Raw genomic sequence first — 14,873 nt, forward strand, 5'->3', positions numbered from 1 at the left:
CCTCCTCCTGGTGGGAGGTCAGCAGCTCGGCCACGTTCTCCACCAGGTAGGCCACCACCGCCTCCTCCAGCGCGGGCAGGTGGAACAGGTCGGCCAGACGGTACAGGTCCAGGTAGTTCAGGCTGCTCAGCTCCTGGTGGATGAGGGTCAAAGTTCAAAGTTCATGTCCTGTTTAGGGCCACCAGCACAAGGGCGCACCAGCACAAGGATTCAAGGAGACACGGATACAAGGACACAAGGATACAATATATACATATATTCGCACGTATGTATGCACACACAAATGTAATGCACACCCACATACTACACACACACACACATGCTCTCACACAGACACACACACACACACAGACATACACAGCCGATACAGGTTCAGGTAGTTCAGGCTGCTCAGCTCCTGGTGATGAGGGTCAAAGTTCAAAGTTCAAAGTTCTTTATTTGCCATTTGTGCATACGTAGACTAGTAGTCCAAGTACATATGAACTCTTATGCAGGCCCTCTGAGTCAATAAACGAATATAATTAAATGGAAAAAGAGGAAAAAGACAAAATACATTAAAAAGTGATACAAATCAAAAAGATCAAAAGAATACAAAAAGTGGGTCAAATGTTCTTTTTTGCCATCAGCCTCACTGTTGCTGGGAAGAAGCTGTTAAAGGACCAGTTCAGTCAATTTCAATATGCTGTTGTATTGCTCACGCTACCCTTGACTTGTCAGTACCCGGTGATGCCACATTTTTTCGGCCCAGCCATTTCCGAGATATGAGCTATTCTAATGGGGGCAGCGTTTGTTTACATTTAAAATGAACATAGGCCTACTCCAAATATTGTCCCAAAAGGTACTGCTGTTTGCTAGTTGTCTGCTGATGTTTTTGGGAATAAATAAAAATGTTTTTTAGAAATGTAAACAAAGCGCTGCCCCTATTACAATGACCAGGATCTCGGAAAAAGGCTGAGGAAGAAGAAAAAAATCTCAGGTACTGACATGTCCAGGGTAGTGTGAGCATTACAACTGCATGTTGAGATTGACTGAACTGGTCCTTTAAAACAAAGTGCCACCAATACAAGGATTCAAGGAGACACGGATACAAGGACACAATACAATACTATACAATACGATACACACACATATATTCACACGTAATGTTACGTCTTGATTAGTGAGTTATGCATGGATGTGCTACATCTGAGGTCCTTCGCCAAAGCACACTGTTTACTTGAGGGTGATAGGGTGATAGGGTGATACTTCACTACAGTGGAAGAAAAGTAGCACACGGCCTCTGACTATCTAAAGGGAAAGAGAGGGTGACATGAGGGCATCAGCATAATAAGGCAAAGAGATGAACCAGTGAGAGAGAGAGAGAGAGAGAGAGAGAGAGGGTTGCTGCTTGACAAAAAGAAAGAAAGAAAGAAAGAAAGAAAGAAAGAAAGAAAGAAAGAAAGAAAGAAAGAAAGAAAGAAAGAAAGAAAGAATGAAAGAACGAAAGGAAGAAAGAACGAAAGGAAGAAAGACAGAAGGAAGGACGGAAGAAAGAGAGAGCGCCAGAGAGGGAGACAGGGAGGGAGTGAGGAAGGAGACTGTAGAATCAGAAGGGCAAGAGTGCCCTCTGTTGGATGTAGTATGAACTCCCCCTACACAAGCAGAAGCCATAACACAGTCTAATGACTGTCAATCGCCTCTAAAGACGTAGAGTTTTATAATGAGACAAAGCACTTAAGTAAGCCCTCATAGAAATTAACGGGGGTGATTCATAATTCCAATTTGGCATGTGCCTGCACATTTTCCAACACTTCCTGACATCAAGAGCCAGTAGCCTGCTGAGCAGGGCTCCCATTGATCCAATCATCTCACTGTATCAACACAAGTGCAAATGTAAGCTTTTACAAAGCTCAAAGCTAATTGGTTTGCCTCCACCATCTCTGCTGCCGGCCAATGGAGTCTGCGCGACTTGATCCTACAGGCCTCAAAGCAGAGCATATTGTTGGGAAGTGTTACCTTAGTGATACCATATATTGTAGAATAGAATCTTGGCTTGGCCTCTATTCTTATATACTCTCAATGAGTGAGAGTTACGCACGCACAGTTTAAAATTAACTGTAAGAAAAATGATGTCAACGATGGTCAATCTTAGATAGCTATTAAAATCTGCCATTAGAATGGAATAACTCTTTGCGATTCCAACCATATGATTTGTGTATCGCTCAGTTGTCCCACAGTCTGTAACTTGTGTTTTCCCATTCATTCTGAGGTGCCCTGGTGGTAATATGAAGCTTGGAAGCAATACCACCTCATGTCATTTGGTAGTTTTCTGGACTGAGGGATAACAGAACTTTGAAAGGGCATGCCACGATTCTACCTTCTTGCACCGTGAGACAGTGTCATGGTTCTGCATATCATGATTTCTCTGTTTGATACAATATCATTACAACCCTAATAACTACAGCATTACAATAACAGATACCAGAATTATAACACACCCCTGATAAACAAGGTCATATTGTGGGTAAAAATCACCAATATACATTTTACAAACACTGTATTGCAGAACTATTTCATACAAACACTTGGCAAATGTTGATGAAGTTTAAATCTAAACAGCTAGCTCTGCAGACTCAGGAACACACTGAACTGGAACTGATTTGAAAGCCATATCCTCAGTATAAGTAAGGCTCTTGTCTCTCAATTGTCAACTGATAGCTTTGTCATAATTGAAGCTGACAGACTAGTAAACACCTTACACCTTGGCTGGGCTTGTCAAAACTAACTCCTTTTGTAAGCAACTAGATTTTTTTGTACCTTGGAAAACATCTCTTCCTCTACCACCTCCCACTAGCCCTCCTCAGTTGTTGTTCTAATCTAGGTCTTGTGTGCACTTGTGCATGGGGACCATGGTGCTATGTCTCTGGCTTTATAAGAAGAGCAGTCAAGAATCAGAGCATTCAGGATCCAGAAACTTGGTGAACTTGACGAACTTGGCAAACCGAAACTGTTTTTTCTTCTTTGAAGCATGACGACAACATGGACATCAGAAGGATCATCCGGATAACACACAGTCACATGCCGAAAAGAACAGAGTCTGGTATGAACACAAGTGGTTCACAGTTAAGTGCTTTGGGTAAGAAATAAACTAGTGTGGGAACCAGCAATGAACACCAGCAACAGGCACAAGCATCAGCATCGTTTTCACCAGCCTGAAAACAGTAACAGGACTTGAGCACACACTGCAATGGTCTGAACAACCACCAGATGGCACATGTGGCTCTGGAGAGGCAGGACACCAGTAAGTGTGTCAGTAACTGTGCCAATAGGAGAAAGATAGGTAGGTGGAGGAGAAAATAAAAAGTAGGCCATAAAAAGTCCCAACCAGACCAAGAAAATGTTATTCAACAACTTATATCTTTTTTTCCGCAGCAGTGTCTGACTGTTATTCCTTTGTGACTCTACTGTTTTACCCTGGAAAGAGCTCAGTACTGAGTTCACACTTGGTTTTCCTCTGACAGAGATGCATCCGTTCATCAGCTCTTCTGTATCTGTCAGTGTAGTCTAGTCCAGGGGTGTGTTTCTCGACAACACTGTTGCTAACTAAGTTAGCAACTTACTTGGTGGCAATGCAATTTCCCATTGGAAACCCAGTACGTTGCTAACTGGTTAGCAAAGATGGTTTTGAGAAACAGGGTCCTGGCCAGCCGACTGAGACAGTGCTGTGTGTTTGGCCTGAATTTGAGAAGGCTGTATGATTCATCACCTGTTTTGTAACAGACCTGCGTCAGGTAGGGCGCTTGTGTAATGATGATAGTGTTGTGACGTTCATGAATGAATCAATTTTTTTGTACAGCTCCTAGAGGTGAACGATGGGAACCGAACCCACCTGGGGGAGCCACTCCACTGTTTTTCTCTTTCATTTTTCATTCGTTTTAAGCATGTGACCTTCACGTGACGGGGGGGGGGGGGGGCACTCAAGTGTCAGAAATAGTCTTTAGAAGGAGGAGGACAATCAGTTGTTGTTTTGACAAAATGACCGAGAGTTGGAGTTAAAAAAAAATGCCATCTTCTTAACACTGAATGAATGATTAACAACAATTCAAAAGAGCCAGTTTTTGAGCAGCTCTTTGACCCGGATCCGGTCAAGAGCCAGAAACCCCATCTCTAATGTATGATGCTGTATGAGGTTGCAGGGCATCTCTAGGTATGAGAGTATGACGAGTATAACAGTGTATGATCACATATGGCTGACATGCATGAGATGTCTGGATGAGGTGCTTTTCTCAACCTATATGAGGTGTGCATAATGTATATGAGGCAAGTCATGTCACGTGACGCCGTGAACACTAAGTCACATAGGCTATATGAGGTTGCAGGTCTTGTGCATTAGAGTAGAGTAGAGTAGAGTAGAGTAGAGTAGAGTAGAGTAGAGTAGAGTAGAGTAGAGTAGAGTAGAGTAACTTTATTAATACCCAGGGGGAAATTCAGGTATCCAGTAGCTTACATAAATACACAAATAAACGAATGCCCACATGGACATTTCAAGACACAAATAACACAGGGATAGTCTGGGAGGGGAAAATAAAAATAAAAATAGTAAAGATAAAGAATGTGAAAAAGTAATTTGTAAAAAATGTAAAAAATGTAAGACGGTAATTGTGCAAAAAGACATTCTGTGAGTTGGGGATAGACCATGTGCAGAAAACATACTCTGTCAGTTAAGGTAGACAGTCTTAACATGACCAGTGTTGACAGATACATCTATGATATAGTATAGTATGTAGAAGTAGGCAGTGTACAGAGTATGATAGGGGTGAAAATGTCTCACAATGTCACAGTAAAGTACAGGTAAGTGTATAGACAACCACACGCCCACGCGCACACTCACGCATGCACACACACACACACACACACACACACACACACACACACACACACACACACACACACACACACACACACACACACACACACACACACACACACACACACACACACACACACACACACACACACACAGAAAGAGATTCCCAGTAACTGGGCCAGCTCCGCCAGATCACAGTCTTTGCTTGTGGTAAGCAGGAAAATAAGTATGTCCAGTGGTAAAGAGTCAAAAGTTCCTTAAAAGTGCAGTGATTGAACAGCACACCCACACGCCCACACACCCCCACACACACACACACACACACACACACATGCCAAGACGTTTCCCGGTATGACCTGTTTAAGGGAGTGGTGTTTGACTTGTACATGAGGTAATGATATGTCGCCTGGTGTGCTGTATGTCTTATGTCATAGTGAGTGGCTGATCTGTATGATATAGTAGTTGTTCATCTGCTGATGTCATGTATGTCACCTGTCGTGATGTATGTCTTCCACTTATGTGGGTCAAAGACAATGTTGGGCTGGGACGTCAAGTGGTGCAACGGCATATGCCCATTAATTAATTACTAATTGTTGATATACAGCACTGCAATGAATATGCTCATTAGACAGTGGCAGGCATGGCCCTGACGTGGCTTAACGGCAGGGCACTCATCTGCAATGCGGGCCGAACTGGTTTGGAATCCCGGCCGGGGTCATTTGCCAACCCCTCCCTGTCTCTCTCCCCATTCGCTTTACTTTACAGTATGGTTCATCTGCTGTACTGTATATGAGGTAGAGGTGTACGGTGTGCATGTGTGCAACAGTGTATGCCTCATATGTATTAGGTGCCCAGTATGTCTTAAATGTATTCAATAGTCTCTCCTGTATGAGGCAGTGGAGTATGTCTGATATGTCGTACAGTGTATGCAAACGTGTATTGATGAATTGAATACTTAACTACACATTTTCAGAAGTTTCATAAAATCAGAAAAAAACAGTACGGAATAATTCAGTACGACAGAAATACAAATACTGTCTTACATACAGTAGTGTGTATGTAATAGCATATGGCTCACCTGTATGAGGTAGAGTGAGCACAAGTTAAGCAGCTCCAGCAGCTGCAGGTGGCTCCCGGCAGACAGCACGTCCTGGATTACTCCTGGCTCCAGCACGATCTAGCACACACCACAATACACGCACGAAAGCACATATAAATACACACACACACACACACACACACAATACACGCACGACAGCACGCGCGCGCACACCCGCACGCACACACACACACACACACAACACACACACACACAAACATAAAACTTCAGTATCCATCCAATACATTTTCCCAAACCAGGGGTGCATTTCTCAAAAGAGAAGTTGTTAGCCTGTTAGCAACTTCAGTAGTTGCCAATGGCGCGCGCGCGTACCGGCCCTGTTTTTGTGTAACTGTGTGCTTCTGCTTGTCCATGGCTACAGCTAACATGCATGATGCATAGATATGTGGTATAGAATTCTAAATTACAGTCAGGCTGAAAGTGAGAGTGAGATAGGGCGTGTACCAGTAGTGGCTGCGGCAGCTTTAGCCAAGCTTTGCTACCCTGGCTCAGTGACAACAGCCCCCACAGGATCAGTGTGTGTGTGTGTGTGTGTGTGTGTGTGTGTGTGTGTGTGTGTGTGTGTGTGTGTGTGTGTGTGTGTGTGTGTGTGTGTGTGTGTGTGTGTGTGTGTGTGTGTGTGTGTGTGTGTGTGTGTGCGTGCGTGCATAATTGTGTGTGTGTGAGTGTGCATGTGAGCGTGCGCGCGTGCGTGCGTGCGTGCGTGCCTGCGTGTGCATGCATGTGTGGGTATGCTTGTGTGAGCTCACTGATGTGTCTCACAAGCCATGACCCCCCCGAGCCATGCTTATCACTAAAGCACTGAAGAAGAAAAAAAACAAGATTTTTTTTTTGGTATCAAAATATATTGCTTGCAGCAGCTGTGTGCGTCCCAAAGCTGCCTTGAGAAGGCCAAAGGGGCCCAAAGGATCAACACATCCCACCATGCAAATCCTCTCTGCAAGCAAGCACAAAACTGTCACTGTAAACTTTCATAGTATGCATGTTACATGAAAAGAGCACATACAGTGCTAATTCAACACTGGAATCAGACAGTCGACATGTGTCGCGCTTATACCGTGCTTTCACATGTATTCTAACCGTTTCGGACTGATACTGAACACGTTCAGTGGACGTTCAGTGTAGGTCCGCGCTTGCGGTGTGTATGCACCGTTAAAGGGCAAGTTCACTATTTTGAACATTAAGCCCCTTTTGTGAGTTGTCTGCAATGTTTTAGAGTCCCCCTCACCATTTTTTATGTTTGCTGCTGTCTCTGTCATTTGGCTACTATGGATTTTTGTCTCTGGCGGCTTTAGAATGGCCGTGTATGGGCATGGCCATATACTATGTTCTTAATATCCCTCTAAAAATGTGTTTATAAAAGTATCTCCGCACTGACATTTTCCGACACCAAACTCTGTCGACGGAGGGCTTCGACAGGTTTCCCTGAATGCATTGCGAATTCATTTAAAAATTGGCGGCAAGCCGCGGCACCCACAACAGCACACAAGTTAAAGTAGTTTCGCCGCAATTGACGGTTTTGAAGTGGTAATAATTATTCCATTGTACTGAGTTTAACATTGTCCTAATGTGTGATGGCCCTTTTCTCAGTGAAACACACATGACAAAAATCACTATTAACGTCAACCTAATGCATGGAATTAGTGACAGCTGTGAGTGTCATTCTGATTGTTGAAGGGATATCCCAATTCGTAGCGGTTGCGTTTCAAGCCCTACACCTTACAGCTTCATTGGAAAGCATGAAGGGCATGGGGAAGGCGTAGGGATAGGGGTAGAGATTAGTAATGGGAAAGGCCCCAAATATGCCAAACAACAGAGACAGCAGCGAACATCAAATTAACTGTGGGGGGAATCTAAAACATTGCAGACAACTTAATGCTCAAAATAGTGTGATGGCCCTTCAACATCTAGACTGTATTTGGTTCCAGAGAACTCTCGAAGTGTTGAATTAACACTGCATTTTTACTGTGTTGCCTCTGCGCAAGGTCCACTTGTTTGCACTAATACACATTTATTCTATTCTTCTACACTGTGTTGTAAATATCCATCTGTGCTGCATCCAGATACAGCTACTCTGTACACCAGGGCTAGACTAGGTGGGAAATAGGGCCGGGGCATTTTTGACTTAAAGGGCCCCCTCATAATTAGCGGTGCAGAACTGAATCACTGGTGGGCCCCGCACAAAGAGGTCAGGCGAGAGCTTTGAAGCAAACGTTTTAATTTGTGTTTAAATTATGTACACACACAGATAAAGAAACCAGGCCTACGTTAGGAGCATCACATAGCTTCACATACTGTGTGAGGTTTTTTATTTTTTTTACTTCTGAAAATAGGGGCCCAACAAGGGTGCGGGGCCCACCGGGAAATGCCGGCTATGCCAGATGGCCAGTCCAGCTCTGCTGTACACATAGGGGTTGTGAGCGGATCTCATCCCGCATGATCGCCGCTTAAAGCATCCGGAGACCAAGGCCAGCTACCACATGCCATGCAAACACTACACTCCACCAAGCACTCAAGGGCGCATAGTGAAAAGACATTCTATTCCATTACCAGGGCTGGATTAATGCACAGACTAGATATGGCTGCAGCCTAGGGGGCCCCACCTGCCAGGGGGCCCCTGATTGGCCAAAAGGGAAAGATATAACAATTGTGACAAGATGCGATATTGAAAAAAACATCTACCGTGTCGAGTACAGTTGATATAGTATCCTTAATTCCTAATTATGTCACTATCTTTGTAAAATTGTCATAAAATTTGCCTTTCAAGGGGGCCCACAGCAATCTGTAGCCTAGGGGCCCCAGGCCATCTTAAACCAGCCCTGTCCATTACACACTATATGAAGCTATGCGATGCCCCGGACGCAGGCCTGGTTTCTATATCTGAGTGTGTACATAATTTAAACACAAATGAAAACATGGGCTTCAAAGCTCTCGCCCTGACCTCCTTGAGCAGACTGTGATGTGTGTGTGTGTGCGTGTGTGCGTGTGTGCGTGCGTGCGTGCGTGTGCGTGCATGTTTGTTTCTCTGTGCTTCTGTGTGTTTCTGTGTACTGTATGCTACTGTGGATGCTTCTGTCTGTGTCTGTGTCTGTGTCTGTGTTTGTGTCCGAGTCTGGGAGTATGTGTGCAAGCTCCAGACGTTGTCTGGTCTGTCTAAATTGGAGCAGCAGGTTGGCGTTGGCGTTGGCCTACATCCATAATTTCCTCTGATCTCCATCATCTCCAGGGGAACACAATTACTCCTAATCTGCAGCATCCGCAGCAGCAACAACAACAACATCAGCACCAGCAGTAGCCCTGTACGTACCTTGAAACATCATGCATACTGATACACTCTCCTCTATCTAAACAGCTATACTGTACATCCATCCATCACTTCATGCATGCCTCAGTCCATAGCTACACTGGTAATACTGTGACGATACTTTACGATACGATTATACTTTATTGTCAGTTTTCACAGAAATTCATGGAAATAAACGATTCATAACGAAAATGAAGAGAGCTGTGACCCCAAAACCGAGGTACGTAGCGAACCGTGGTGTTTGTATATCGTTACACCCCCAACTACCACTGTTATATCGTTCCATTCATCCACCATATCCTCTCTTCCATCCATCCATCCACCTTTCCATCCATCCATCCATTCAAACATAGCTTGTAGTGCATCGAATCATGGAGCATCTCAAGCATCGAAAGTAATCGACTCGTTGGCCTACGAAATCGAATCAAATGGCCAAGAAGGCTCTGATTTGCACCCCTTACAGCTAGATCCATACTTCCATATATTCGTTCTTCCAGCTCTGACCCAATTTACACTCTATACATCTATCTATCTATTTACTTCAGCAACACACTACAACTTGATGGTCCCTTCTATTCTGACAGCAGCAGACTGTGTTTAGAACCTGTGGTGTTATAAGATTATTACAGATGCAAGCCCAATTTAAGCCCATTTAGCCCATTTTAGTGAACACTCAATACAAATCCTGTTCATCTGTACAGTGAGTTACACAACACTACATGCCTCAAAGCACTTCACATAATCCAGCCTAGTGCAGAGCCAGGGGCAAGAGTGGCAGCGCGGGAAGGTTGATTTTAAAAAAAAAATCCTTTTCTTTTCTTTTGTCTTATTCTTTCTCATTCCTCGACATGATCTCAGGAAACAGAGATACCTCGTGTCGTGTGGAACTTTTATCTAATGTCTTCCTCTAAAACCTGTGAATGATGATATAATTAGCGCCAATGTTAGACATTCATTTTTGTAGGCAGCCGACAGCCAGAATAATTCATGTATTTCTCTGGAAAGCAGGGTTCAGGGTGAGGGTGTCTGACTCACCGTTGCATAATCTATTTCTTTTTTTTAAGAATTATGGAGAGAACATACCTACACTGTCTATCCTGGTCTCTATAGATTCATGACTCATGTAATTGCACATTTACATGCCCCCACTGTGTCTGTGTGTGTCTTTCTGCATATGCTGTGGGTGTGTGTGTGTGTGTGTGTGGGTGGGTGGGTGTTTTTTTCCCTTCATCTTACTGTATGTACGTATGCTGTGTGTGTGTGTGTGTGTGTGTGTGTGTGTGTGTGTGTGTGTGTGTGTGTGTGTGTGTGTGTGTGTGTGTGTGTGTGTGTGTGTGTGTGTGTGTGTTTGTGTGTGTGTGTGTGTGTGTGCGTGTGCGTGTGCGTGCGCGCGGGCGTGTGTGTGTGTGGCTAGGGATCGCTCTGTCTATCTGTGCCTATGTCTATTAGGGATGGCACAATCCGCACCGAAAACCGAAACCGTGCAATTCCCACGCATACCGAACCATGACATGCAAACCCGACACAAACCGCAGTCCATGCAGTCCCAAGAAAACATCTATTAAAAGATTAGCAAATGAGACCACAGAATATTAGCCTAATAAACCAGACTAAATGTGAGATTGGATGTTTAATTTAGTCTGGCCCCGATGAATGATACATCCGAAGATTGTTGATGAGAACAACCCGTTGTCTTTCAAACCGTACCTGTGCCTATAGGCCAACGCTCTGACCAATCAGCGCCATCTTTCATGTTGTTGTGCTTTCCCAGCATTGCGGGCTTCGTCGCCACTCCCTCAAAACCCTGCCCGCTTTGATTCAAAATAAATGTCTGCGTCGTGATCGGTTTGCCAGATTCAGGGCAATTTGCCAGTTCACGGCTATGGATCAAGGCTACACCAGTCGCAGGTAAAAAAATTTAGCACCAACGGGTGGCGCTAGTTTACTAGGCTAAAAGAATATGGCACAATTAAAATGATTCTATTTTCACACTATAAGCCTATAAAATACAAAAGTAGGAGGATATGTAATGATAAATCCGATTCTATCAGCCAACTGAAAGAGGGATTTTAGAACGCTCACACAGCACGCATCAGCTGATGACAGTTTAAGTGCAATAATTGCAGGTTCTCAGGTGGACAAGAGGTGGTTCTCAGACATATGCAGTTCAACAAGACGCTTTTGCACACCTATGCAGTTGGGCAGGTGCGTAGGATATTATCCCAGTGGGGTTGTCATTCAAATGTAAAGAAATCCTGCACACTGTCCATTCCACCAACAAACTTTAATACAACGTTTCGGTCATCCTACCGTCTTCAGGTACAGTTTTTTCTTTACACTTGAATCTCAGACACATGCAAAAGGTCAAATTCAACTTACGCATCATTTTATAATTGTAATTATATAAATATAGTTTAATATTCCCAGTACATTATGAATTACAAAAAATAAAAAGAACCGTAAAGAACTGAAAACCGTGACCTTGACACCGTGATATGGAACCAAGTGTGAATGTTGTGAACGGTGTAATGTCTTGTCTCTTCCTGCGCCAGTGTGCGTGCGACCATGTGTCCGTGTTTGTGCCCACGTGCGTGTGTCTATCTGCCTGTGACTGGTCTTTGTGTGTGTGTGTGTGTGTGTGTGTGTGTGTGTGTGTGTGTGTGTGTGTGTGTGTGTGTGTGTGTGTGTGTGTGTGTGTGTGCGTGTGTGTGTGTGTGTGTGTGTGCGTGTGTGTGCTGCATGCGGGGGTGGGTAAGCGTCCTCACCTGCCCCGTGTAGGCGAAGTCTAGAGCGTGCTTGAGTCCCACACACGTCACTCCTTGTAGAGTCACCTCGTTGGCTTCGCTCTCCATCATGCACAGGCTAAACATGGCCTGCAGAAACAACGCAGTCGCAACACACACACACACACACACACACACACACACACACACACACACACACACACACACACACACACACACACACACACACACACACACACACACACACGCGAACACACAGCAGCTCAGGAACTGGGTCACATCATCACGCACACATAGACAAACACACACAAACAAACACACACAGAAAAAAACACAATAACTCACGCACACACGCACGCACGCACACATGCTACATGCACACACACACACATACACAATCACAATCAAATTCTCTCTGTATCTCTGCATCACACACGCACACACACACACAAACGCGTCAAGTGGTAAGATTATCAATGCTGACATTGCATGATAAGGTTTAATAGTTTATTTAACATGCAATATTTTGTTCACATTTTACACAGACACACACAGAGACACACAGACACACACGCACGCACGCACACACACACACGCACACCCACTCACACTCATGGCTCCACCTTAATATCTTTGTGGGGCCGTCCGATTGACTTCCATTCATATTAACCCTAACCATTGGTAAATAATGCTAAACTTTGCTAAACTGTGCCCAAACCAAAACAATACCTAAGCCTAACCTGTCAGTGAGGAAATGTTTTTACACTTTTAATTTTACCAGTAACAACAAAGCTACCCCAGCAAAAGGGGTCAAAACATGCGGGTCTAGGATTTGGGCCCCACAAAGAGCGAGGGCCCCACCTTCTTGGTGTACTCCAATAGCAGTAGCCTCATGAAGGTAGATTGGTGCAGTACACACACACACACACACACACACACACACACACACACACACACACACTCACATAAATAGAACTCCTCTGCCATCTGTCATCCCACTAATGTCAGCACTACATTAACTAACAGGCTGGACATGTGGATGTAAGAGTGATGACTGGGTGCACACACACACACACACACACACACACACACACACACACACACACACACACACACACACAGACACACACACACACACACACACACACACACACACACACACACACACACACACACACACACACACACACACACACGCACACACACACACATCACTCACGCTGCCACCCTGCTACCCACCCGCTATAATAATCAGAGCAGCGCTAGTGGTGGTGGTGGTGGTAGGGTGGCTGGTGACTGCCTGGCCTCGTCATTCACAGCACACCCCCTACTGGGTGCCCAGTAATCAAAGGCAATGGGTCACACACACACACACACACACATGTAACCATGCACGCACGCACCTATGCACGCATGCACCTATGCACGCACGCACCTATGCACGCATGCACCTATGCACGCACGCATGAATGCACGCACTGGAACACACACATACACCCACACACACACATGCACGCATGCACGGCGGACACACACACACGCACACATACACACTACATACACAATCAACCAAACACACACACACACACACACACACACACACACACACACACACACACACACACACACACACACACGCACGAACACACGCACGCATGCTCAAAGCACACCCCCTACTGGGCGGCCACTAATCAAAGTCATCGATCGCCGTCTCACAGTGGGTGGATGGGAAAGGCATTGATCAAAGCACACCACCAACACCACAACACCAACACCACACAGGAAGAGGGAGGACATGACAGCCAGCCAACCAATCATAACACGGTTGGCTTGGGACTTGAGTCTAAAGCTCAGATAAATCCTCCGTTGTGTGTGTAGTGCAAGTACCGGCGCAAATACTGTACACACACATACACACGTCACACGCACACCTGCATGCATGCACACGCACGCACACGCGCACACACACACACACACGCACACACAAGCACACACACACACACAGTGCATGAAAGGCATTAGAGAAGTTAACTTGTGAAGTGAAAGTGAAAGAAAGCCCATTGGGAAACTCCAACTCCCATTGTCATTGTGACACAGCACTCCACAGCACACAAGTGAACACTGCACACAACGAAATTGCATTTATGCCTCACCCGTGCAAGGGGGCAGCCCTCAGTGGCGCCCCATGGGGAGCAGTGCGGTGGGACGGTACCATGCTCAGGGTACCTCAGTCATGGAGGAGGATGGGGGGGAGCACTGGTTGATTACTCCTCCCACCAACCTGGCGGGTCGGGAGTTGAACCGGCAACCTCTGGGATGCAAGTCTGACGCCCTAACCGCTCACCCATGACTGCCCTACACACTCTGAGTCCACATGTTACTTCATGAAGACAGTTCAAAACGGACACTGTTGCACACCTCTGTAGTTGGACAGGTGCGTTAGATATTAACCCAGTGAGGTTGTCATTTAATTGTAATAAGAAAACCAGCACACTGTCTATTCCACCAGCAAACTTTAATACATTTCAGTCATATGTCTTCCATCTTCTTTACGTGAAGAAGGTCAGAGGACCGAAACGTTGATGACCAAACCGAAACAGTGTGACTTGATATCTCTGATGACAACACAGTAGACACAATCCATACCACAACAATCCGGTCTCTGCAACCCCCCTGCAGTACCTCCGCAAAACCCTATGGGTCCTGACCCACAGTTTGGGAACCACTGGATTAGCCTGGGGCAGAGCCCTCTTTGGGCAGAGTCTAGCTAATCCCATTGACTGCTATGGTCCATGTTGTCTACACAAAAATGGCGGCTCAGGGCCAAACTCCACCCTCTTTGGGGCTGCTCACTGTGCT

At 45.3% G+C, this 14,873-nt stretch overlaps 1 protein-coding gene across 1 annotated transcript in view; it reads right to left on the minus strand.

Annotated features, from left to right (window-relative positions):
• klhl32 (kelch-like family member 32) overlaps positions 1-14,873 on the minus strand; it is a 56,697-nt gene that overhangs the window by 26,242 nt on the left and 15,582 nt on the right. Inside the window, exons 5-7 of the mRNA XM_063198303.1 lie at positions 12,036-12,143; positions 5,925-6,023; positions 1-133 (exon numbers count right to left, since the gene is read on the minus strand). The exon at positions 1-133 is cut by the window's left edge and continues 83 nt beyond it. Coding sequence (XP_063054373.1) covers positions 1-133; positions 5,925-6,023; positions 12,036-12,143 — 340 coding nt within the window. The remainder of the gene's footprint in view (positions 134-5,924; positions 6,024-12,035; positions 12,144-14,873) is intronic.

Source organism: Engraulis encrasicolus, chromosome 5 (genome assembly GCF_034702125.1).
Source record: "Engraulis encrasicolus isolate BLACKSEA-1 chromosome 5, IST_EnEncr_1.0, whole genome shotgun sequence".
Classification (NCBI taxonomy): Eukaryota; Metazoa; Chordata; class Actinopteri; order Clupeiformes; family Engraulidae; genus Engraulis; species Engraulis encrasicolus.